Raw genomic sequence first — 23,313 nt, forward strand, 5'->3', positions numbered from 1 at the left:
TAGGTCTCTTATTCTCTCTAACCTACTCCACAAGCTTGGAAACCAGTGTTTTGGAGGACAAGCTGAGAAGACAGATCAGTTCTGGATCACATCCCTAAGTCCTACTTTTGTTGTTAATCCTCATCCAAGGGTATTTTTCCATTGTTTTTTTTAGAGATAGTGGAATGGAGGGGGAGAGACAGAGAGAGAAACATCGATGTGAGAGAGACACATCAATTGGTAGCCTCATAATTCAAAGTGTCAGCAAGTGGCTCTAACTCCTTAAAATATACCCAATGGTGTAACATCAAGTGACTAGGTTCATCTTAAAGTAGTAGTGATGATGATGGCTCGCACTTATACAGCATTTACCAAGTGACAATCAGTATTCCATGTACTTTACCTGGTTTTGCTTATCTAATCCTCACCATAGCCTTCAAAGGGAGATGTTAGTATTGTTACTCTCATTTTACAGATATTAAGAAAGGTCTTTAAAGTGGCATAGGCAGTAATGAAGCTGGGACTGGAACTCAGGCAGACTTGTTGCAAACATGGCAAACTTGCAGCGGTTTGACATGCTTGTTCTAGCCTTTGGTTTAACCCCTCTATTGCTTAAATAGAACAGAAGCACACCACCACTAGGGGGAAAAGGAGGTATAGGGGGATTGGGGGGAGAAGAAGCCCCATAAGGTTTTTAGTATATTTTGTCCATAACCCCCATCCATCATCATCATAAAGGATAATTGGGCACTTAAAAAAATAAAGGAAAATGCTTACATATCTATAACATGAACTTCCATTCTCACACTTCTTTTCCATTTCAAAATTGCCTCTGATGTTCATTTTAATGCAATTTCACGTTCATAAAATGTTTTGGGAGGAAAGCCTCAGTATGATCCACAAACCTGCAGATGTGGTATAACTATTTTCCTGAACGTGTCCCTTTACATCTTTGGAGTCTATCACCAGCAAAAAGTAAGGCTCCTCTCAATGTCTATTACAGCCTCTCTGTTGTCCAGGTAAGTTGCACCAAGTGAATGAAATATGGCAGCCATCCCTCCTATATCTAATACAGAACTCTTAGGAGCAAGACCCAATCACAAGGCACTCATGGGCCCAACATAACCTGCCTTCACACTACTTGTGTTATATCCTTTTCTCCTATACCCCATGCACCAGTCACAGTGCACTACTCCCCCAAATGTCTTCTACCTTCCCATCTCTGTGCCTTTTTACACTTGGCTTCCTTAGTCTGGAATGTACATCTCCCTGATGGCTGAAATTCTATTTAAGTTCAGTTCAGATGTCACTGCCTATGTAAAGCCTCCCTCAAGTGACGCAGTTAGAAATAAATGTGTCCCTCCTGTTATGTTCAGCATGTTTATGCTTCAGTATTTTTGGCACCAGTTCATGGTACACTTGAGTTATTTGTCTGTGACATATATATAGGTACACACACACACATACCCCTGCCTCCCACCCCAAGATACATTCCTAGCAGTCAAAGACCACAGTGAACTGATATTTCCATCTGCCCTAGCACAATGCCTCCCTCACCGTGGGCATGAAAAAGTGAACTAAACAGGATATAGGATGATTGTAAGTTGACACATGTCCTTCTACCATGCTTAAGACCAAATGAAAATGCTAGTCAACAGTGATCGCAATTTGCTTTATATTCCACGGGACAGTTTTAGAATACCCAGCTTTCCGGTATGTTCAGAATCACAGTTTCCAAAGATAACTCGAAGTTCTAAGATATCTGTAGGTTTCAGGAAAAACAAAATGATAAAATGTCTGTTCAGGATGAATCCTTCCCTAGTGAGGTACTTGCTGACGGGGCAAATTATACAAGCCAGTGTCTCAAATGTCACTATTAGTTAAAGATTATCTGGACTTAATTCTGCGTTGTACTATTTTCATATATTGGTGCAATTCAAGATCTGTCTGGGTTTAGTACTTAGCAATCACACCACATACATGCACCAGTTGGCTGAACCTTTCCAAGTACCTTTGTTGTATTTCATAGAAAATACTAAGGCTTATTTCCTTAAACTACAGACTCAGTTACTTGATGCATCAGGAATGAATCTCAAAAGAGATGACCCAGAGATAATGTAAGTCATCTGTAGAGAATTAAAAGCTCTCTGCAACATCCCAAACTAGGGTAAAAATGAAGGTAGTATGAAAAGTTTTGTCTGACATAAAGTTGGACACCACCATCCCAATTGCACAGGGCCTATGTCTGCTTCCACAATACCCCCACCAGCCAAGGCCCCACAGGTGACTCAGTAAATCTATCATATGCTCCCCTATTTATGTCCTTGACTTCTGCCCATGGCACACTAAAAATTCTTGGCCCTGGAAATTAAGCAGTCTCCTTTTATATCCCCTATCCAGAAATACTATTTGGATACCATGGGGAAGGATAAAACATTTCAGAATACAGAATTCTATTTGGAAGAAGATCTGATACATTCATAAGAAATTTAAATTAAAGTCAGACTTTTGCCCAAGAGAAGGAGGCTATCGATCACTTTAGAAAATACTGAGCAAATAATAAGTGCCTAGATCTAGTATTGCTCACAAAATGGAAACCTGGCCATATAGAAATATGTGAACATTTACTGTCTTCTGGTTCTTGTGGGTCCCCGAAATAGATAGATAGCCCAGGCTGAAGCACTGAACAAAAAGCCCCAAAAGGCTGCTGTATGAAAGAGATGCTGACATGCTCCACAACAGAGCGCCAATACCCCTCTGAGTTTCTAACTCTGGCTCTATTGAAAGCTCTTTATTCCCTCTTTGACATACAGGGTCCAGAATGTCAACAGAAAAAGAGAATTCTGGGGAAAAAAGGTTAAAAAAAATCTTAAACACCAATAAAAACCATAATACACAAGGTGAGGGTCAAGGTATTTCTTTAAAGAAAAGGTTACAGGTACTCAAGGGCAAGCATCTATATAGACGGGCCTTTCTAAAACCTGCCCCTTAGGTTCATGCACCAGTTATGTTTTAAAGCTGAAATGACTCTAACAAATGTTTACAGCGAAAGATTCCATTATGAAAGTAAACCCACACTACTCTGAAAAGATAAAGAAATGTAGACCTAATCCTGGACTATTCCAAGATCCACAATACATTTACATTTCAATAAATGATAAGACATATACTAAACATTGTGGGCATTGTAATTCTACATCCGCAAAATAAATTTCACTTATGGACTAACCTCTTGGAATACAGAATGTGGTTCATTTGGGTAAATATTAAATAAATAGACCAAAGAAAAAATAAATGAACTTTTAGGAATTTAACGTCGAAGGAAAAAGAACAGAATAGTATTAAGAAATCTAGACAACAGTTTCATTTTAGTTTTTCAGTAAAACATACAAACAGCAGCAACATTTTTGGCTTCAGCCTCCTAGATGCATGTTACACATATGGCTAAGGAATGTGAGCAGTTATGAAATTCAGGCTTTGAATTTGCTTTTCCCTAATTCAGAATTCCTCATAGAGATGTAACTACATTTAGAGAAGGTCTTCATGCTGCCTTGTTTGCAAAGTCAACCCACCAAGTTTACCTCCCCTTCAAAAATCCTGCTGGATTAGACAGAGATAGAAAGTGACTGTAGGGCTAAGGTTTAAAGCACTCATCCTGAACAAAATTTACTGTTATACTTTGATTTACTTATTTTAGTAATATTTATGAGGAACTAGAAGTGTGCAGTATACAAGATGACGAACTAAAATGTAGGACTATATCAAACTTAAACCACCCACACTCACCTTCATCTACCAGAGCTAGCTTATTTTTTTTGAGGTTTACCCATTTTCCTAGAATTTCCTCTAATATGAATCAACCTTTATGACTCTATAACATACTCATATAATCTTGAGAAAGATCATCATCTCCCTTACAAAATCCTTAACATACTGCTTTTCTGTAATTCTTAGCAGTAAGATCACTATTTCATCTTTACTTCCCTGACTCTAGGGCAGCCATGGGCAAACTACGGCCCAGGGGCCGGATCCGGCCCGTTTCAAATGAATAAAACTAAAAAGACCATACCCTTTTATGTCATGATGTTTACTTTGAATTTATATTAGTTCACACAAACACTCCATTCATGCTTTTGTTCCGGCCCTCCGGTCCAGTTTAAGAACCCATTGTGGCCCTCAGAACCCATTGTGGCCCTCGAGTCAAAAAGTTTGCCCACCCCTGCTCTGGGCAAGGCCCACATGCACTTTATTTAAAAAGAGCCCCACTGAAGGAAAGTTAACTCACTGTTTTGGCTGTTGGCATCATCTGCTTTGAACAGAACATTGAAGATGCAAGCAGTCCTTTTATTTTAAACTAGAGGCTCTGTGCACGAAATCCATTCACTGGGGCAGGGGTGGGGGGTGCCAGGAGCCGGTCCATCCTTGCTGTTTCAAAGGACCTGGCATATATGGCATACTGTTCTTAATATGTTTGCTCACCTTCTTGGCACTATGTGTTTTAACCAAGGTCTCCTCTCTGAGAAAGGTTGTTTCCCCAGGTAGGGATTTTCCCCTGAAGTTAGGGAGGGAATAAAACCTCTTAACTAAGTGCCAGGTGGGTAATTAATCACTTTAACTACGAACAATCATGCTTAAGCTACATAATCTTTACTCCCTGGAATGGAGATAAGAAACGCCCTAACCTTTGTAATAGAGATTGATAGGATTGAATCAACTGGTATAAATACAGATGTAATAAGACAGCAAGACACAGAACTTAGAATACGGAACCAAGAGAGACAGAACCTAGGCACAGAACCTACACAGAACGTTCTCTAGAGACAGAAGAACTTCGCTGGAGAGAACATGGCAAAAGATCCTGGACAGAAACTGGCCTCAGAACCTAGAGACAGAACCTAGGGAGAGAACATGGCAAAAGATCCTGGACTGAACCTGACTACAGAAATTGGCAAGAGAACCTGACTAGAACCTTGCCGGGAGCCGGTCCATCCTTGCTGTTTCAAAGGACCTGGCATATATGGCATACTGTTCTTAATATGTTTGCTCACCTTCTTGGCACTATGTATTTTAACCAAGGTCTCTGAGAAAGGTTGTTTCCCCAGGTAGGGATTTTCCCCTGAAGTAAGGGAGGGAATAAAACCTCTTAACTAAGTGCCAGGTGGGTAATTAATCACTTTAACTACGAACAATCATGCTTAAGCTACATAATCTTTACTCCCTGGAATGAAGATAAGAAACGCCCTAACCTTTGTAATAGAGATTGATAGGATTGAATCAACTGGTATAAATACAGATGTAATAAGACAGCAAGAGACAGAACTTAGAACACAGAACTTAGAACACAGAACTTAGAATACAGAGCTTAGAACACAGACAGAAGAAGACAGAACCTACACTGAGAACCTCGACACAGAACCTACACAGAATCGAGAGACGGAACCTAGGCACAGAACCTACACAGAACATTCTCTAGAGACAGAAGAACTTCGCTGGAGAGAACATGGTAAAAGATCCTGGACTGAACCTGACTACAGAAATTGGCAAGAGAACCTGACTAGAACCTGGTGACTGAACCTGGCTGGAGAACCTGGACAGAACCTGGCTGAAGAACCTAGCGAGGGAACATGGCTACAGAACCTAGCTGGAGATCCTAAGCAGAACTTCGCTGGAGATCCAGACCAGAACTTGGCTGGAGTTCCTGGCTAGAGATCCTGGCTAGGCTGCTGATCAACTGAACGCTGTCTCCGTGTCATTCCTTCTTCGCCGACTCCGTCCACACCTTTGGGGAACCCCTGGACCTGCTGGGGTTGGACCCCGGCATCACCTGGTGACTGAACCTGGCTGGAGAACCTGGACAGAACCTGGCTGGAGAACCTAGCAAGAGAACATGGACACAGAACCTGGCTGGAGATCCAGACCAGAACTTGGATGGAGATCCTGGCTAGAGATCCTGGCGAGGCTGCTGATCAACTGAACGCTGTCTCCGTGTCATTCCTTCTTCTTCGCCGACTCCGTCCACACCTTTGGGGACCCCTGGACCTGCTAGGGTTGGACCCCGGCAGGGGGGTGTGTGTTCCTCAGCCCAGCCTGCACCCTCTCCAATCTGGGACCTCTCAGGGGCAGTTGGAAATCCCTCTCACAATCCGGGATTGCTGGCTCCTAATCACTTACCTGCCTGCCTGCCTGGTCCACCCAACTGCCCTCCCCTGCCGGCACGGTAACCCCTAACTACCCTCCCCTGCTGGCCTGATCACCCACAACTGCCCTCCCCTGCTGGCCATCTTGTGGCTGTGGGCACTGCCATTTTTAGGCTGGGGCAGTCAATTAGCATATTTCCTCCTTACTGGCTGTGGGTGCCTCCATCGTTGTGATGGTATGAGGGTCAATTAGCATATTCCCTCTTTATTAGATAGGATTACTGCTATTAGGACCTTTAATACAGTCAAGATTTACATCAAACACAATGGCTTAATCACCTCTCTTACAGTCACATAAGCATTCTCCATCATTTAGAAATAGGTAACCTACTTATCATACAAACCAGAAAGTTTGGTTTGCTGATAGCATTCTGGGGCTAAACACTACATTAAATATATAAAAGTCTAAGTGACCATTCGACCGGTAGCTATGACGCATATTGACCACCAGGGGGCAGACACTCAACGCATAGGCATGGAAACATGGAACACACTGATGAATCTCAGAGGGAAGTGGGGAGGATGGGAAGAGATTAATCGAAGATCTTATATGCAAACTAGAGGCCCAGTGCACAGATTTGTGTACCGGTGGAGTTCCTCAGCCTGTCCTGTGGGGATAGGGCTCAAACTGGCTCGGTGCACGGATTTGTGCACTGGTGGTGGCGGCGGCGGGGGGTCCCTCAGCCTGGCCTGAGGGGATCAGGCCGAAACTGGCAGTCCGACATCCCCCAAGGGGTCCGGGTGCAGGCCAGGCTGAGGGACCCCACCAGTGCACAAATCCATGCATCGGGCCTCTAGTATAAAATATAAGATATAGAGGCCCGGTGCACAAAAACTTGTGCACTCGGGGCAGGGGGAGGTCCTCAGCCTGGCCTGTGCCCTCTCGCAGTCTGGGACCCCTCGGGGGATGTCCACCTGCTGGCTTAGGCCCGCTTCCCAGGGGATCAGAGAGGCTCCCACCACCACCGCTGTGCTGGCAGCCATCAGCCTGGCTTGTGGCTGAGCAGAGCTCCCCCTGTGTGAGTGCACTGACCACCAGGGGGCAGCTTCTGCATTGAGTGTCTGCCCCCTGGTGGTCAGTGTGTGTCATAGTGACCAGTCATTCCCAGTCGTTCTGCTGTTAGGGTCAATTTGCATATTACCCTTTTACTATATAGGATAGAGGCCTGGTGCACGGTTGGGGGTCGGCTGGTTTGCCCTGAGGGGTGTCCCGGATCAGGGTGGAGGTCCCGCTGGGGTGCCTGGCCAGCCTGGCCACAGCCACGGGCTGGAAGCAGGTATCTGGGATTTATTTAATTTCTATAATTGAAACTTTGTAGCCTTGATCCCACTTGAAGCCTGGGTTGCCCCTAGCAACCCATGTTCCCTGCCCCTCCTTGAGTGGAGGCCAGGCCTGTTGGAAGCAGGTATCTGGGATTTATCTATCTTCTATAACTGAAACTTTGTAGCCTTGAGCGGAGCCCAGTGCTGGCCAGGGCAGGCAGGAAGCTTGGATTCCTCCATCACTGGGGGCAACCTAAGCCTCCTGCTTGCTCCAGCTCCACTGCCACCATCATCTTTATGACGGACTGAGGGTTAATTTGCATATTACTCTTTTATTAGCTAGGATAGTGATTAAATTGTAAACTGACCTCGAATATCATTGTTATCTCTTGCTAAAAAAAATTGCTAGATTATTAAAAAAAGAGCCTGCTACCAAATTCAAATAAGCTCACTGCAAAATTCAGCAAGCCAGCCTTGCTTCCCAAAGAACCTAAAAATTACTCCCTATTGCTACCCTTCATCCTTCTGTACTGATATAAAAATATGATCCCTACTTTCTTATCCCAAGATAGGGATAATCATGGTCCAATTTCCACTTATTACCAAATATTCCCTGGAGTAGCAGGTTAGAACAGAAAGCCTTAGATGCATAAAATCTCCATGGAAAAACATGAGAATATTTATACAATACTGATATCCAGATGCTTTAGCCTCTCCACAAGCAGCTTTCCAACATTCTTCCACCAAGGATTTACTCTATTGGTTTGTGATTATTTGTCCTCTCATTCACCCTCCTGTTTCAATGTCCATGGCTTCTCTCCCTCAAGTAACAAGTGACTACTCAGACAACAAGAAAATAGAGAGAATGTCATCAGAGAAGTAACTAAAGAAACAAAAGCTGCCTTGCAAAATAAGACAACTATATCTTTCACCATAACCCAGTAGTTGTCAACTTCAGTTACATATTAGAATTACCTTAGGAGCTTTTTCTTATTTTAAAAACATATTTTATTAATTTCAGAGAGGAAGGGAGAGGGAGAGAGAGATAGAAACATTAATGATGAGAGAGAATCATTGATCAGCTGCCTCCTGCACGCCCCTCCCCCACCACTGGGGATCAAGTCTGAAACTCAGGCATGTGCCCTGACTGGGAATCTAACTGTGACCTCCTGTTTCATAGGTTGATGCTGAACTACTGAGCCATGCCAGCAGGGCCCATTTATACATTTTAAAAATTAATATTTAGAGAGTGGAAGAGAGAAACATTGATGTGAGAAAGAAACATTGATCGGTTGCCTCCCGCACATGCCCCAACAGGGGATTGAACCCAAAACCCGGGTATGTATCCTGACCAGGAATCGAACTGTGACCTCCTGGTTCATAGGACAACATCCAACCACTGAGCCACGCCAGCCGGGCACCTTAGGAGCTTTTAAATGTCCTGATGCCTAGGTCTCATTCCAAACTTATTAAATAACCAGACATCAGTATTTGTTAAAGGTCCCCCAAGAGATTGTAATATGTAGTCAAGTTGAGAACCATTACATTAACTCAAGATGAATAGCTGCTTTCTATTTTTTTACCTAAAGAAAAAAATCACAAATCTTATTTTCCATATACAATTTCAGAGGATTTTTCAAGAAATTCCTAGGCTCTGATGTACTTTAAAATTAGGGAATTTCTTCCCTAGTAAAGGAAGGGAGTAGGGGGTGTTCTATTTCACTGGAATAAGGAAGGAAGCGGAAATCCTTTGCATATTCTCACATCTGCCAGGAGTTGCTTCTCCTCCTTTACAGACAGTAAAATCATCAAGCTGTTTGAGTTCTCATTAAGCAGGAGTAGTATTAGTCATAGATATCTGATTCCTACAAGGTGTCCTAGGTTGCCAAAGTTCCTTCTCCTACCTCCAGTAGGTCTATCATCCTGGTCATCTGGGAGTAGATAAGGACCCTATGTCCTTGAGACTTGAGCCGAGTCAGCAGGACATCAAGGGCATACAGCTTTCCACTGTCAGTGATGAGGCTCTCCTTGCCTAGGGAGGAGAAAAGGGGGGAAGGGAAACTGTATTTAATTGAAGCAGCAAAATCACTCACTACAAAGCTGTATGCAGCCAAAATTACTGCAACCAGGATGCGTATCATCATGAAAGCAGAAAAGTATTCTAGAGGAGAATGCAAAGCACTGTTAAATAGTGATCCAATAGTGCTCTGGGAAGAAATATCCTGAAAGAGGGAAGTGTAGGTACCTTCCCAACCGATAGCTCACAATCAGGCACAGGCATCTGAAAACTTCCGCACTCCAACCCTCACTCAGGTACACATGGGCATTTAAAAGCGATGTCCATGTCATATCTTCTGTAAGTGACCTGAGAGACCTGCTGTTTCTTTTTCCATATTATCTCTCGATATCTGTTTCTGCTAGTCTTGTGGCTAAATGGTTTACTTTCTGGAAGTATGAGAATGTAAAGAAACAAGGCCTGCTCTTGCCAACCCCTGGAGTCACTTAAACACCACGAAATGCAAATAAACATACCCTCTTCTGCCTTTTATTTAAAAAATATTTTTATTGAACTTTAGGGAGAGAGGAAGGGAGGCAAAGAGAGAAAGAAACATCGATGTGAGAGTGAAACATTGATCGGCTGCTTCCTGCCCTCCCCCGCAACCCCTCCACTTGGCATGGAGCCTGGAACCCGGGCATGTGCCTTGACCTGGAATAGAAAGGCAACCTCTCGGTGCATGGGACAAAGCCCAACCAATTGAGCCACACCAGCCGGCTCTTCTGCCTTTAAAAAAACAACAACTCAACTTACTCTCCTGGATGATTTCAAATAGGTTGGCTGGTAAATGCCATTATCCTAAGCTATAATTTAATAAAGACACTCTAGGGCTTGTTCAGCTTTTTAAAAAGATGTTGGGTTTCTGTGAAATGGAAGCTGCTTTCACTCACTAACTTGTACTGTCTCCTTCCTCTTCCCATTAAAAAAAAATAAATAATTTCAGCCAAAGATCTTAAAGAATACTTAACTCACAAATTTTCATCTTATCCATTCAGTATCATTCAACTCCCATCACATTTCAGGAAGTAGAGTTTCCTGTTTGTAGACTGGTCCATAAACATGCCCTGAACAATTGCTGTTATTAAGAGGGGAAGAGATGAGGCTTAAGGGGCTGGGAGATTTAAGAGCATATGTGGAAGTGACTGGGGAACACAAAAAGGGAGAGAGAAAGGCTAAAGTTATTATACAGACAACTAACTGCTAAAAGTAAAAAGGGAAACTATTAAGAAAAAAAATAGTCTATCCTTAGTTTCTGGGTTTGAACCCATGGATTTTCCTCAGAACTGTGAAGCAACCTAAAGGTTCTCAATGGTCATTTCTCAGTTCTTGTTATTTGCCAAGTGCACAATTATTGTATAAACTGAACAAGAACGGATGTGCTGACAGCACCATAACAAATCATCAGCCACTCTGTTTTGCTACAAAGCCACAGGCCCTGGATGTTTACTCCTCTGCACTGTAGCCTGCCTTTTCCCACCTTCGGAACGCTGCCAGGCTACATCTCTCCCTCCACCCCTCCACCCCCTGACGCTGTGACACACACCTTTGTTCAGCCTCTTTGTTTGGTCCTGTTTAGATTATTGAAATGCTCTTCTTTTTGTTGGTCTCCTTACCAACACAATCAAATGACTGCAGCTGGGACAGAACTAATTGCTAAGCCCTCTCTCTGGCACCAGACAAGGAGGCCTGTACAAATTCCAAGTCTGATGAGGGAGCAATGCTTTCATAGCAACTTCAAGGTTTTCTTCTTGTCACAATTACCCTTCTCCTTTAATTGGATTCCCTAGGGTCCCTCAATTTTGATGGCTCCTAAACCTTCCCCACAGAACTACCAATCAATTTCAGATAATAAGTTTCTTTCTTTTCTCATTAAAAGCACAGCAAGGTGAAAAAAAAAAAGCCCATATATTTTTCAGTCATTGAGCAAGAGTGGGTAAACTAAGCTCATCTGATTTTTGCAGGCTACTAATCTCTCCCCATTTGCATATACTCCCTCAACACAAATATTTAAGGGTGTACAAATGTCTTGCATCTGAATTTTGAGAAGTTTCAATTCATCTCAAAATCATGATTCAATGGTTGTCACATATTCCTGCTTCCCACATCTATTTTATTTTGCTAAATAGAATGAACTGATGCTAGAATTCGGAAACCTCAGAGATGACGATGTGCATATACTTTGACAGACAGAACTCTGATGCACCTGAGAGAAGCAAGAAGTGGTACCTGTTGTTAGCCTGTTATTGTGTAGGTGGGGGATGTGGAAGTGGACAGACTGGATTTCTTTGGACTGCCCTGAAGGAAAAGGCCTAAGAAGAAAGAGACTTCTGTAAGTCTTAAAACACTTAAATAATGAACAGTATTTGTTTTTCTGATGAACATGATAGATAGAGGTAGTCAGCCTCTAGTAATTGTCCTTATAAAGATATGCAGGAAAATTGGTTTCTTTGTATACACTGGTGTCTTCTGGGCCTGGTGTCCTTTACACAATTTTTTCGTTTTTGTTTTGTTTTGTTAATCTTCACTTTCCATTGATTTTTTTTTTTTTTGGGGGGGGTGGTGGTGGGGGGAGATGGAGAGAGAAAGGGGGAGGGAGAGAGAAAGACAGAGAGAAACATTGATTTGAGAGACACATCAATTGGTTGCCTCCCGATCATGTCTCAACTGGGGTAGGGATTGAACCTGCAACCCACGTATGTGCCCTTGACCAGAATAGAACCCATGACCCTTCAGTGAGCAGGCTGATGCTCTAACCATTGAGCAACTCGGGCCAGGGCGGTTACCCAACTTTTTAAGAGCTACCAAAGTTGCATTGGGCTAGAGTACAACCTATTACTAAGCAGGGCGTACAGCCAAGAACACAATTTCCTAGAAATTAGGCTGATTTTGCCAAGTCAAACCTGTGCCCAGCCCCTTCTTTAAAACAGGAGCTCAAGAAAAATGTTGAAATGAGCAGACTTACTTTCTTGCAATCTTTCCTACAATTCTGTCTTATATTCCTATAGTCTTATAATATTTTCACTTTGATACAGGTTCTTACTGACCACAGTGTAAGATCCTGCTCAGAGACAAAACGAATGTGTCTCATGGCAGTAAAATCAGGGTAACATTAAATAGTATCTCCTTTTACCAAGGGGAGGAGACTAGACTTTTGAAGAGATTGTAAATCCTTCTTCCAGTGAACATGGAGACACATTCAATGTGTGAAATCCAGGAGATTTTGGTTAGTTTCTCAAGGACTGTAATGGAACCAACCCTTCCTAGGAAAACAGAAAATGTAAAAGTACAGAGAAAAGAGATAAACTATAGGTTTCCAGTGGCTCCCTCCCCTGCTGCCCTGCCCCAGCCAGTCTACAGAGCACAATAGGGTCAGTGAGGAGCTGGTTGGTTCTCACAGTAAACAGCCAGTGAGGCTGGTGCTTTTTATCGATGCGAAAAGAACTCAGACACTTCCTGCTATTTAAACAAGGTCCATTTTTCTTTCAAAGAACAGGAAAAGCCACAAGAGATTCCCACAGCGCCAGCAATAAGTCTTCTACTCCTGTACTGGGAACTAAGCAGCCAGAATGAAGACAGGAGAAAGAAGAAATATGGTGTTGTCTTGCTTCTTTCAATACCTGTGTTCATCTTCTGCCTGGGATTCTGTGGTTTTCATACCTGCTGGATTCTATCCCTCTATTCCCACCAGTATTTAAGCATTCTTTATACTTGGGGTTTCCCTCATTTTACAACAATATACCTTCACCCACTGCTTTCACATGTTCTAAGCCAGTTATGAGGCCATTTACAATACTGTTCTCATATACCCAACCTACTAGAGCAGGTTGACCCAAAGTCTTTTGACACTTGACAAAGTTAACATTAAAGTGGAAAAACCAGGTCTTAAACCCTGATCCAGTTATCTCTTAGAAATAGCAGATTCTTTCTTTTGAATGCTTAGCTCTAGTTTACTCCCGCTATATGCCAATAAGATGAATACAATAAAAATATCAGAGAGTGTGGACAACCAAAACTAACACAATAGCTCTAAGCTACTGCTTCAGTTTGCCTGCAGGTGTAAGCAAAGAACATGAACCCATGACCCCTGTGCTCAATTTCCTTAAAAGTAGTCTCACTAAAGCAAAGATGAAAACCGCGTTTCCTTCCAACCCATGACCACGACCCTGGGAAGACTGGGAATCTGCGAGCATTTTGACACAAAACACACTGTTTTACTTCTGGTTATCACTCAGATCTCCAGCGTTTCATGCAGGACACTGTTTATGCTACTTGAACTAGGCTTTCTGTGAGTGACGACATTCTCCTTCATCCCCGTGGCAATGGCACAAGACAACCATACTCACTTGACTGAAGCCTTTCTACTAAGTATATTTCTACCTCCTCCCCTTTTGTAAGAGTGGCGTTCACACCTATAAGCTTATCAAAGGAGAGTAAGCACAAATCTAAAACACATTTCTCTCTACTCAAGTCACAAATTATTTAAATATACTTACCAATAAGTTACTAAGGGCAGAAGAAGAAACAGAAACCCAAAACTTTGAATTCCAAATATCTGAAACCACCACATGGAGCATCTCCCTGGTTTTGTCCTTGCCAAAGCTGTTAACATATTTCAAGCAAACAGAGGACTCACCTGGAATCCTGATGAAAGACCAGCCATTCTGAGGCCTGATGCTCCACAGTCCTCCAGCTGGCTCTGGGAAGAACTGGGACCGTTGATTTAGCAAGTCTGCTGCCAGTTCAGGGGCCCCATTCAACAAACACTGCTTGGCTGCCAGACTCCCTCCTTCCTTCAGCACTCGCCGCTCATACTCTGCACTTCGGTCATTGCAATAAGAATCCAATGGCACTGCGGTGACCTACAGTCAGAGTCAAATGAGATGGTTCTTTCACATTTTCCACACCCACTAAGCCCTTTGGGAACCTCAACTTTGAAATCAACTAATTCTTGGGCTATGTGTTTTACCTTCCCCGTTCTAACAAACTAAACTTTCCTTAATAATGACTTGATGAGCCTTCCCAGGTAAAAGGTCAACCTCATAACATGAACCTACAACAAAACTAAAGATCCAAAGAGTGTTGCAGTTCATGGATAAACTGGGATACCAGGTCAGGAATAATTCTATCATTCATATACATATGATGGCTTTGCAACTCCCTTCACTGCTGGATGCTGCTTTGGCAAAGTTCTATCTGCCAAATAGACTTGTAAAGTATGATTTAAGTAGAAATGGACTTGTTGCCCCCTATTAGACCTCATGAGTTTGCTGCTTATGTATTCACAACATGACATTATACAATTCTGTGTATATATTGACCCAGGGCTCCTGCCAAAGAAGCTTATCAAAACATTTCACTAAGAACTGTTTTTAACAAGCACCCCAACATCTTAGGCTGAGCCTTGAAAATACTGCCACGGGGTATATAAACAGTCAGCTAGCTTACTATGGAGCTGTAGGTGTCTCTGCTGAGGACTAGAGAATACCAAAACCAGAGAATATGCTGGCAATGAAGCTGACCTGAGTTTGCTAGGGTGCAGTGCCATCTATGGTCCAGATGCAAAACTACAGAGGGTCACAGCAAGCTGAGCCCCTAGAGCTCCAAAATGCAGACAGACTCATACAGAAATTGGCTTATCCAGGTAGCACTAAGAGAAGGTTTTGATCATCTCATAGCACATTTATCCTCTCCACAGTTTATTTCCAAGTTATATTTTTCCCACTGAAAGTTGAGCATAGGCAAATAAATACTGAAATACAAAGCAGGTGGAAAAAAATTGGGCGTTTCCCTGCTATGGTTTGTCCTGACAGTGGCCCAGCAGATAATGGATTAGAGCCGACATCTACCCTCTGAGTCCCAGAACCTCACAATCAATATCTGATAATTCCATAAAAATAACTAAGAAAGCAGTGGTCTGGACTACAGAAGTATGACCAGTTCTATATATCTCAAATAGCATGCATACTCTTGGATGAGTAAAACAGCCTATGAGAGACTCATACTGGCCAATTTTATACTCAAAGATAACTGCTTTGGGTTGTTTTGTTGTTTATTTTGTAGATCAGCAGAACTTATATAAAAGACTTTGGGCCCACAGTCTCAAAATGAAAAATCAAAAGCTAGAAACTTAGCCTGAAGGAATACGATCAACAGTGACACAGGGGAAAACGTTTTCCCTGCCTGGGACTCAGTACTAGGCAGTCTTAATAGTTTAAAAACAAACCAACTTTTTTCAGTTATAAACTTTCACCTATTTCCCAACTTTCATTTTGCTAATATCCTTCCAAGTCCAGGATTGAAACTGGGAGGTTTGCAAGGCACAGTTCTTAGTGAAATATTTTTTAATGTTTTGATAAGCTTCTTTGGCAGGAGCCCTGGATCAAGATATATGCAGAATCATAGAATGTCATGTTGTGAATACGTAAGCAGCAAACTCATGAGGTTCAAGGGGGGCAAACAAGTCCATTTCTACTTAAATCCTGCTTTCTAAGTCAGCTCTGTCCTAGATAGACAGCCGTGACCCACGTGGTCTTCCTGATGGTTCAGAAACAGGGGGCAATGAAGCATGACATACCATTTTCCCCTTCCCACAAATGGAAATGCATACTCCTTTCAGTACCACATAAGCTAACCTGTTTCTTGCTTCATTAACTTCCTAAACTAAAGTATCTCAGGGGCTGCCTCCTCAAGCATTCAACGCGTCCTTCCTGAGGACACGTATATTTCTGCTCTAACTCTAGGAAGCGTGACCGCTCCAAGCGCTACAATTTTTTAATAAGATGAATTTCCAGGTCTAGTTTATGACCCCTGCAGAATTATGTTCTGGGCTAATGAGAAAACAGCTCCTATAATTCCTTCCTTAATGGCACAGTTCTTCCTGAACTGACCCTAGTTTTCATAACATGTGCCAGGAAAATTTGTCTTAATTCAAGGCCAAGGTTGAGGATTCAAAGTCAGTTTCTCTCCATCACAGATGGGTGAGAAATAAATATAATTAAGACATTGCATGAAATGTTGCCTTATACTCCAGACCTGATCTCAAAGGTAAGAATTTGTGTATGTGCATATAAAATACCCAGACATGTTTAAAACTCTTTTTCCTGTCCTCATAACCATCATGTAAGTACTCCCATTTTCAGGAGGGGTTGAGTAGGATGGTGGAAAGGAGCCCTTTCGTCCAATAATAAAAGCTTTCTCCTATTCTAACTGCTTCCACATCTTTATACACTATGGCAGTCTTCAAGCTACTTTTTATTGTTCTTTATGGAAACAGCAGCACAATGCATGACAGTTTAGACCAGCAGTTGCCAACCGGTGGTCCGTGGACCACTGGTGGTCCGTGAGGTCTGAAAGGCTGGCAACCTTGGTTTAGACTTCTACCTCCTCCGAAAACAATACTCTGAAGTACAGTTGGGGTGCATATGTGTGACTATGTTCAGAAAATAGGGCTGTTCTTCAGAGTGGTTGACTATAGACCTTGGAATGGTAAAAATGAAGAATTTTTATGTCCATAAATGCAATTATAGTTCAAGGCAGTTCACTTTTTATTGGCTCCATAAAATACTGGGAACATGGCAAGTAAAAATATCTTGACATACGGCTCTCAAAAATCTATACTTCCTCTTATCAGGCCTCACGGTATACACATCATATTAGGAGAGTGAGAAGGAAACAAACCACACAACCATGAAGCCTGAAGGCTGCTTTCTATGGAAGCACTTGGCTTTAGATGTTTCCTAAAAAAAGTGCATTTCTCTGTATCAACTGGATAATCAATGTAAATCAAATGAAGAGGACAGCAGCAAGGGAATCAAATTCATGTAACACAGGACCAGCAGAAAGAAATCTAGGCAGGCAGGAGTCCATGGGACTGAGTAATATCATCTCATTTCCAGTCATCATCTTTCTTTGGACCCTCTGCCGGATTCTGATCTTTGATAACTTAATAAAGATGCAAGCTGATATAAATGATGGTGGGAAAAATCACTAAGGAAGATTCAAAAGACTCTCCCTTCTCTGAATAGAACTGTGAAAAAGTAAACTTGCTAGGATGAGTGGAGGAAACAAGAAAAAAGCACACAGAAGGGTAAGAAATGTCAGCCTCTTAAAGAGTCTCCTGGCTATGAAAGTTGCCCCTTAAAGCAAAAGAAAACAAGACAGAAAGACAGAAACTTGATCTTTGCTCAAACCAAAGTCTAATCACATCTCTACTCTGCTTCTCTTCCCTTTATATCCTTCTTTGAGGTTGTATCTGGCATTGATCAATAAGGACAGAAAGAGAGAAGATGTAAGCAAAGTAAACCACCACAGTATGCCAAGGGGGCAGCCTTTGCAGCAATGCTGTCAACAATCACTGGAGTGCCTTGTTTTAGTAAACAGGTGATAGGAAGAATCCAACAGTGCTCAAAGTTAAAACTACAACATAAACCCCCAGTCTATAAATAAGACCATGACTGCTAAATGGCAAATACTGCACAACGGTCACTTTTCAGAAGAACATACTTGTGAACCACAGTGCAGGCAGGATTGCTGAGGAAAGTGAGAACACCAGACTAAGAAGTTTCTTGAAGCCAGAGTGTTATGTTTCCTTTTGTTATTTGGAGACTGCGCTGAGGCGATAAGGCCAGATAAAATCTCCCTGCCAATCTGGCCCCCTCCTCTGAAAAACCCTCAAAAACCTCAATGCAGGTGACAAATGGCTCCCTCTTCTTTTCAAATATTCCACTGTCCCTGACCTGTTGTCAAATATCACAATTGTTGTTGGGTGATAATCTACCTGACAGATGGCTTGCTGCCATGGTAGATTAGAGCCCCTGACTAAATGAGAGGAACTACAGAGGAGAGACAAGGTCAGGGGGAAAAAACCACAACTATCTACCATTCAACTATTCTTTTTAAATTTTTAATTTTTTAATCCTCACCCGAGAATATGCCTTTACTGATTTTAGAGAGAGACGGACAGGTGAGGGAGGGGAGGAAGGAGGGAGGGAGGAGCAACGATGGGTTGCCTCCCTCATGTGCCCCGACAGGGGGTTCGAATCCATAACCTGGTATATGCCCTGACTGGGAAGCAAACACATGACCTTCTGGCGCATAGGAGGCTGCCTCCAACCAACTAAGCCACACTGGCCAGGGTCAATACAATTCTTAAACTAACCCAGTTCAAGGTGAGAAGTGCTATCCTGGGAAAGCCAAGATGGTGGTGAGGACGCTTGTTCTAAATACTAAGAATCTGTATGTTTCTCAAGGTCCAAATAGCATAAAACAGTCGTTTAAGATATGGATGCCTTGAAAATTTGTTTATTTCTTCCAATACCATCTACTTTGTCTCTTCCCTTCTGTGGCACTTACTCGTGGACTGGCCACACACAAAAAAGATGGTAGCTCAGTGAGCAGGCAGCAACGAAGCGAGGAGGTAGCTGATCTCCGCTGATGGATGACCTGGTCTGAGTAGCCACTCACTGCTTTACAGTGGCTGCTGAAAACCAGAGACTACAAAACAAAAAGTCAAATTAGTGCCATTGATAATTATGGTTAATGTAATCAAAACTGGGGAAAATATCACAAGTTAAACATCTGATTTAAAGGCATTCTTCCTAGTATATATTATTAATTCTAATAAACAAACACTACTTAGACCCAAAAGTATAATATAGACAAAGTCCATACTAATTTCAAAATGTGGTTTTATTAAAGTACCTAAGCATCATTTCTAATTCTACCTTTTTCTGGAAAAGATGCTGTTAATTATAAATGGTGATACAAAACCTTCATTAGAGAAAACACTATGTAATGTATGCGCTGGGACGTTTGGTTCATTTGTTATACCATGGATGCAAACTCATGTCTTTTTTTTTTTTTTAATATGTTTTTATTGATTTTAGAGTGACAAAGGAAGGGGGAGGGAGAGAAACATCAATGAGAGAAACATCAATTGGCTGCCTCTTGCACAACCCCTACTGGGGATCGAGCCCACAATCTGGGCATGCGCCCTGATCAGGAATCAAACCGGCAACTGCTCAGAGCATAGGGCAACAATCAAACTGAGCAACATCGGCCAGGGTGCAACCTCATGTCTTGAGTTAAAAACAATGACAACCAACAAAATTTCCTTCTAAATTTTTCTTTAAGGCAAATCTGCTTAGCATCACATGTGTGTACTAACATAGTGCAGTGTAATTCTAGTGAGGGCTATTTTATTTATGCAGTGACATCAATACAAGTGGTCAGGAAGAAGGAACAGTATCTCTTTAGTTCCTCTACCTATTATTTAAAAAATATAAACTCTTCATTTAGATTACTGTATCAAAAATACATTTTCTTTTTAGTTTCTTTTATTGTTAATCCTCACTGGAGTATAGATATTTCCCCCCTTCCTCATTGATTCTTTTGAGAATGGAATGAAAGAGGGAAGGGGAGAAAGAAATATCCATGTGTGAGAAATACACTGATTGGTTGCTTCCTGCATGTGCCCCAACTAGGCCTGGGGATCAAACCTGCAACCCAGGTACATGTCGTTGACTGGAAATCGGATCTGAAACCCTTCAGTGCTCAGGCTGATGCTCTAACCACTGAGTGATGCCAGGCAGGGCAAAAATACATTTTCAGAGACTCCACAGCTCATGTTAAAGCTTCAGTTTACAGCTATTCATATAAAGTATGGCATTTGTCAGTAAGATTACAGTATTCTATTTTTTAAAACATTTTTTTATTGATTTAAGAGAGGAAGGGAGAGGGAGAGCGAGATAGAAACAACGATGAGAGAGTACCACTGATTGGCTGCCTCCTGCATACCCCCCACTGGGGATCGAGCCCACAACCTGGGCATGTGCCCTTGACCGGAATCAAACCTGGGACCCTTCAGTCCGCAGGCTGACGCTCTATCCACTAAGCCAAACCAGCTAGGGCTACATTGTTTTAACAGATGCAGTTCTTTCTTCAGTGTTAGACATTTATTGTTGGATCCTCATTTTTTATTACTTCTGTTTTACTGGCTTCTTAAATCAGGCAGGTTGATAACTTAAGTAACTATATAGATGAAGATAATACACAACGTAGTCAAATTTATACATTGCTGTAAAGTCAAGAAAAAACAAACTGCTAGATGAACAGTTACCAGCATCCTCTGCAGGACAATAGCTATAGTTCCAGTACCAAAAACTTCCAGTACCATATCTTCAAGGTGTCTTTATTCAATACATATCTTCTCCCAAAGTAAATGGGTTCTTTAGGATCACAGTTTGAGAGAAGTCACCTCAAGTTGTCTAGTAGGACATGCGTATCATAATCAGCTTCCATGAAACAATTAACATCTAAATAACGGTCATGAGCAAAATAAAAGGCTTTAACTGTCTCCAGAACAGGTGGGCCAGCTTCAGTGGTTTCTAATCACACCATAGGAAGTCTTTACAATGCTTTATTACAATGGTGGGTCCATGTAGTTTTACTCAGCCAGTGGTTGAGCATTGACCTATGCACCAGAAGGTTGTACAGTTCGATTCCCAGTCAGGGCACATGACCCAATTGTGGGCTCAATCCCTGGTGTGGAGCATGCAGGGGGCAGCCAATCAATGATTCTCTCTCATCATTGTTTCCTTCTCCCTCTCCCTTCCTCTTTGAAATCAATTAAAAAAAAAAAAACCTAAAAAAAGTACAAGACACAAAAAACCACACCACCACCAAAATAATGGTGGGTTCATGTAGTTTTGATGTGCTTGACCTTTTTCTCTAGATATTGAGGTCCCTGTTATTATCCACAAAAGAATTTGAAGCTTCTGATAGTTTTTTGTTGTTGTTAATCCTCACCCGAGGATATTTTTTTCCATTGTCTTTCAGAGAGAGTGAGAAGGAGGGAGGGAGGGGGAGATAGACAGCCAGGTATGTGCCCTGACTGGGATTTGAACCCACAACATTTTGGTGTAGGGCTGATGCTCCAACCAACTGAGCCACCCAGCCAGGGCTTACCTAAAGACTTTGAATTCTTTACTAACTTCTAAAGAAAAATAAACAATGTCTCTGTCAGGGATTTCTTAGTCACCCTCATTTTAAGTATTCTCAAATGGCAAAAACCAACAGAACCCTATTTTTATTTCACTCCTAGCTTATATAAGTAAAAGATGAAAGGATAGCCCTAGCTGGTTTGGCTCAGTGGATAGAGCATCGATTGTCCTGTGGACTGAAGGGTCCCAGGTTCGATTCCGGTCAAGTTCACATGCCTGGGTTGCAGGCTCGATCCCCAGTAGGGGGTGTGCAGGAGGCAACCAATCAATGATTCTCATCATTAATGTTTCTTTCTCTCCCTCTCCCTTCATCTTTGAAATCAATAAAAAATATATTTTAAAAAATCCTTAAAATAAAAATAAATGAAAGGATAAATTATTTCCTTCAATTATTTTCTCTTCAACATTATAGTTATTAATAAGAAAGGGATACAAATTTCATGGTAGAAAGTCCTTTTAACACAATATGTCATTTGTCATAAAGTTCTGGAAAAAGTCCAACAATTCTATTTCCAGAGATGGTCATTTTCAAATTAGGACATGTTCACTTATCTTATAGGAGCTAGGTTAAAATGATAGTCTCGTCCTAGCTGGTTTGGCTCAGTGGATAGAGCATCAGCCTGAGGACTGAAGGGTCCCGGGTTCGATTCTGGTAAAGGGCACATGCCAGGGTTGTGGGCTCGATCTGGGGGGGCGTGCAGGAGGCAGCTGATCAATGATTCTCTCTCATCATTGATGTTTCTATCTCTCCCCCTCCCTTCCTCTCTGAAATCAATAAAAATATATTTTTTTAAAAAAGATGGTAGTCTCATTGGAAGTCACTAAGTCAAGGTGATTTATAAACTTCTGATTCCTGATTAAAAAAAAAAAAAAATTCACAGGTCAAAATGTTCAACATATACAGCCTTAGCTTTAGAGAAATCCTGACTGCTGCTGCCCTATTTTACTCAATCTATACTTTTCTAGAGTATATTCTCTTAACATTGATTCTACTCAACCTTCCTTAGTACAGCGAGTCCATTAACGGTACCACACTATCCACATTCTCTTCACATAAATGACATGAACTGCTGGACACAGAAAAATTCAACATGTAACAAAGAAGAACACAAAGGACACCTTAAACGCCACTGTGTAGGAAGCTTAAGGGGATAGGACAGAAATGAAGGGTCATTATTTCTTTAGTCTATTTTGGCCTAAAACAAATTAGAAAAAAAGAAACAGAATGTCACACTATAAAAGATGTTACTTGGTTATAATGTGTCCTAGGTTTTGCTATTCTGTTGTCCCTTCCTCATGTTTTTGAATGTCTCATTACATTGTTGACAATGGCAGCTGTAAGCATCTTGCTGCCAGCAGTGAAATCAGGCTTTTGTAATTCTTTTGGCCCCATGTAAAAGTCAAGTGAAAGTAAGTAGGACAGAATGAAAGAAAACACAGACGTTTTCCCCTCAGATACAAACATACCCATTTATACATAAAAAATAAAAAAAAATAAAAAAATATATGTATATTGATTTCAGAGAGGAAGGGAGAGGGAGAAATAGAAACATCAATGATGAGAAACATTGATGGGCTGCTTCCTGCAACTCCCCACCCCCACCCCCAATGGGGATCAAGTCCGCAACCCAGCATGTGCCCTGACCCGGAATCAAACCATGACCTCCTGGTTCATAGGTCGACGCTCAACCACTAAGCCATGCAAGCTGGGCCCATTTATACATTTTTAAAACTGATATTTAGAGAGGAGAAGGGAGAGAGAAATATTGACGTGAGAGAGAAACATTGATCGGTCGCCTCCCGCACATGCCCCGACCAG

General features: G+C 41.9%; 1 protein-coding gene across 2 annotated transcripts in view; it reads right to left on the reverse strand.

The window, feature by feature from the left end:
- INO80 (INO80 complex ATPase subunit) overlaps positions 1-23,313 on the reverse strand; it is a 165,639-nt gene that overhangs the window by 42,776 nt on the left and 99,550 nt on the right. For both annotated transcript variants that reach the window (XM_036297761.1, XM_036297752.1), the window contains 3 exons: positions 18,847-18,987; positions 14,129-14,354; positions 9,344-9,471 (listed from right to left, as the gene is read on the reverse strand). In XM_036297761.1, the coding sequence (XP_036153654.1) occupies positions 9,344-9,471; positions 14,129-14,354; positions 18,847-18,987 (495 nt within the window). The remainder of the gene's footprint in view (positions 1-9,343; positions 9,472-14,128; positions 14,355-18,846; positions 18,988-23,313) is intronic.

This window comes from Myotis myotis, unplaced genomic scaffold, assembly GCF_014108235.1.
Source record: "Myotis myotis isolate mMyoMyo1 unplaced genomic scaffold, mMyoMyo1.p scaffold_m19_p_1, whole genome shotgun sequence".
Classification (NCBI taxonomy): Eukaryota; Metazoa; Chordata; class Mammalia; order Chiroptera; family Vespertilionidae; genus Myotis; species Myotis myotis.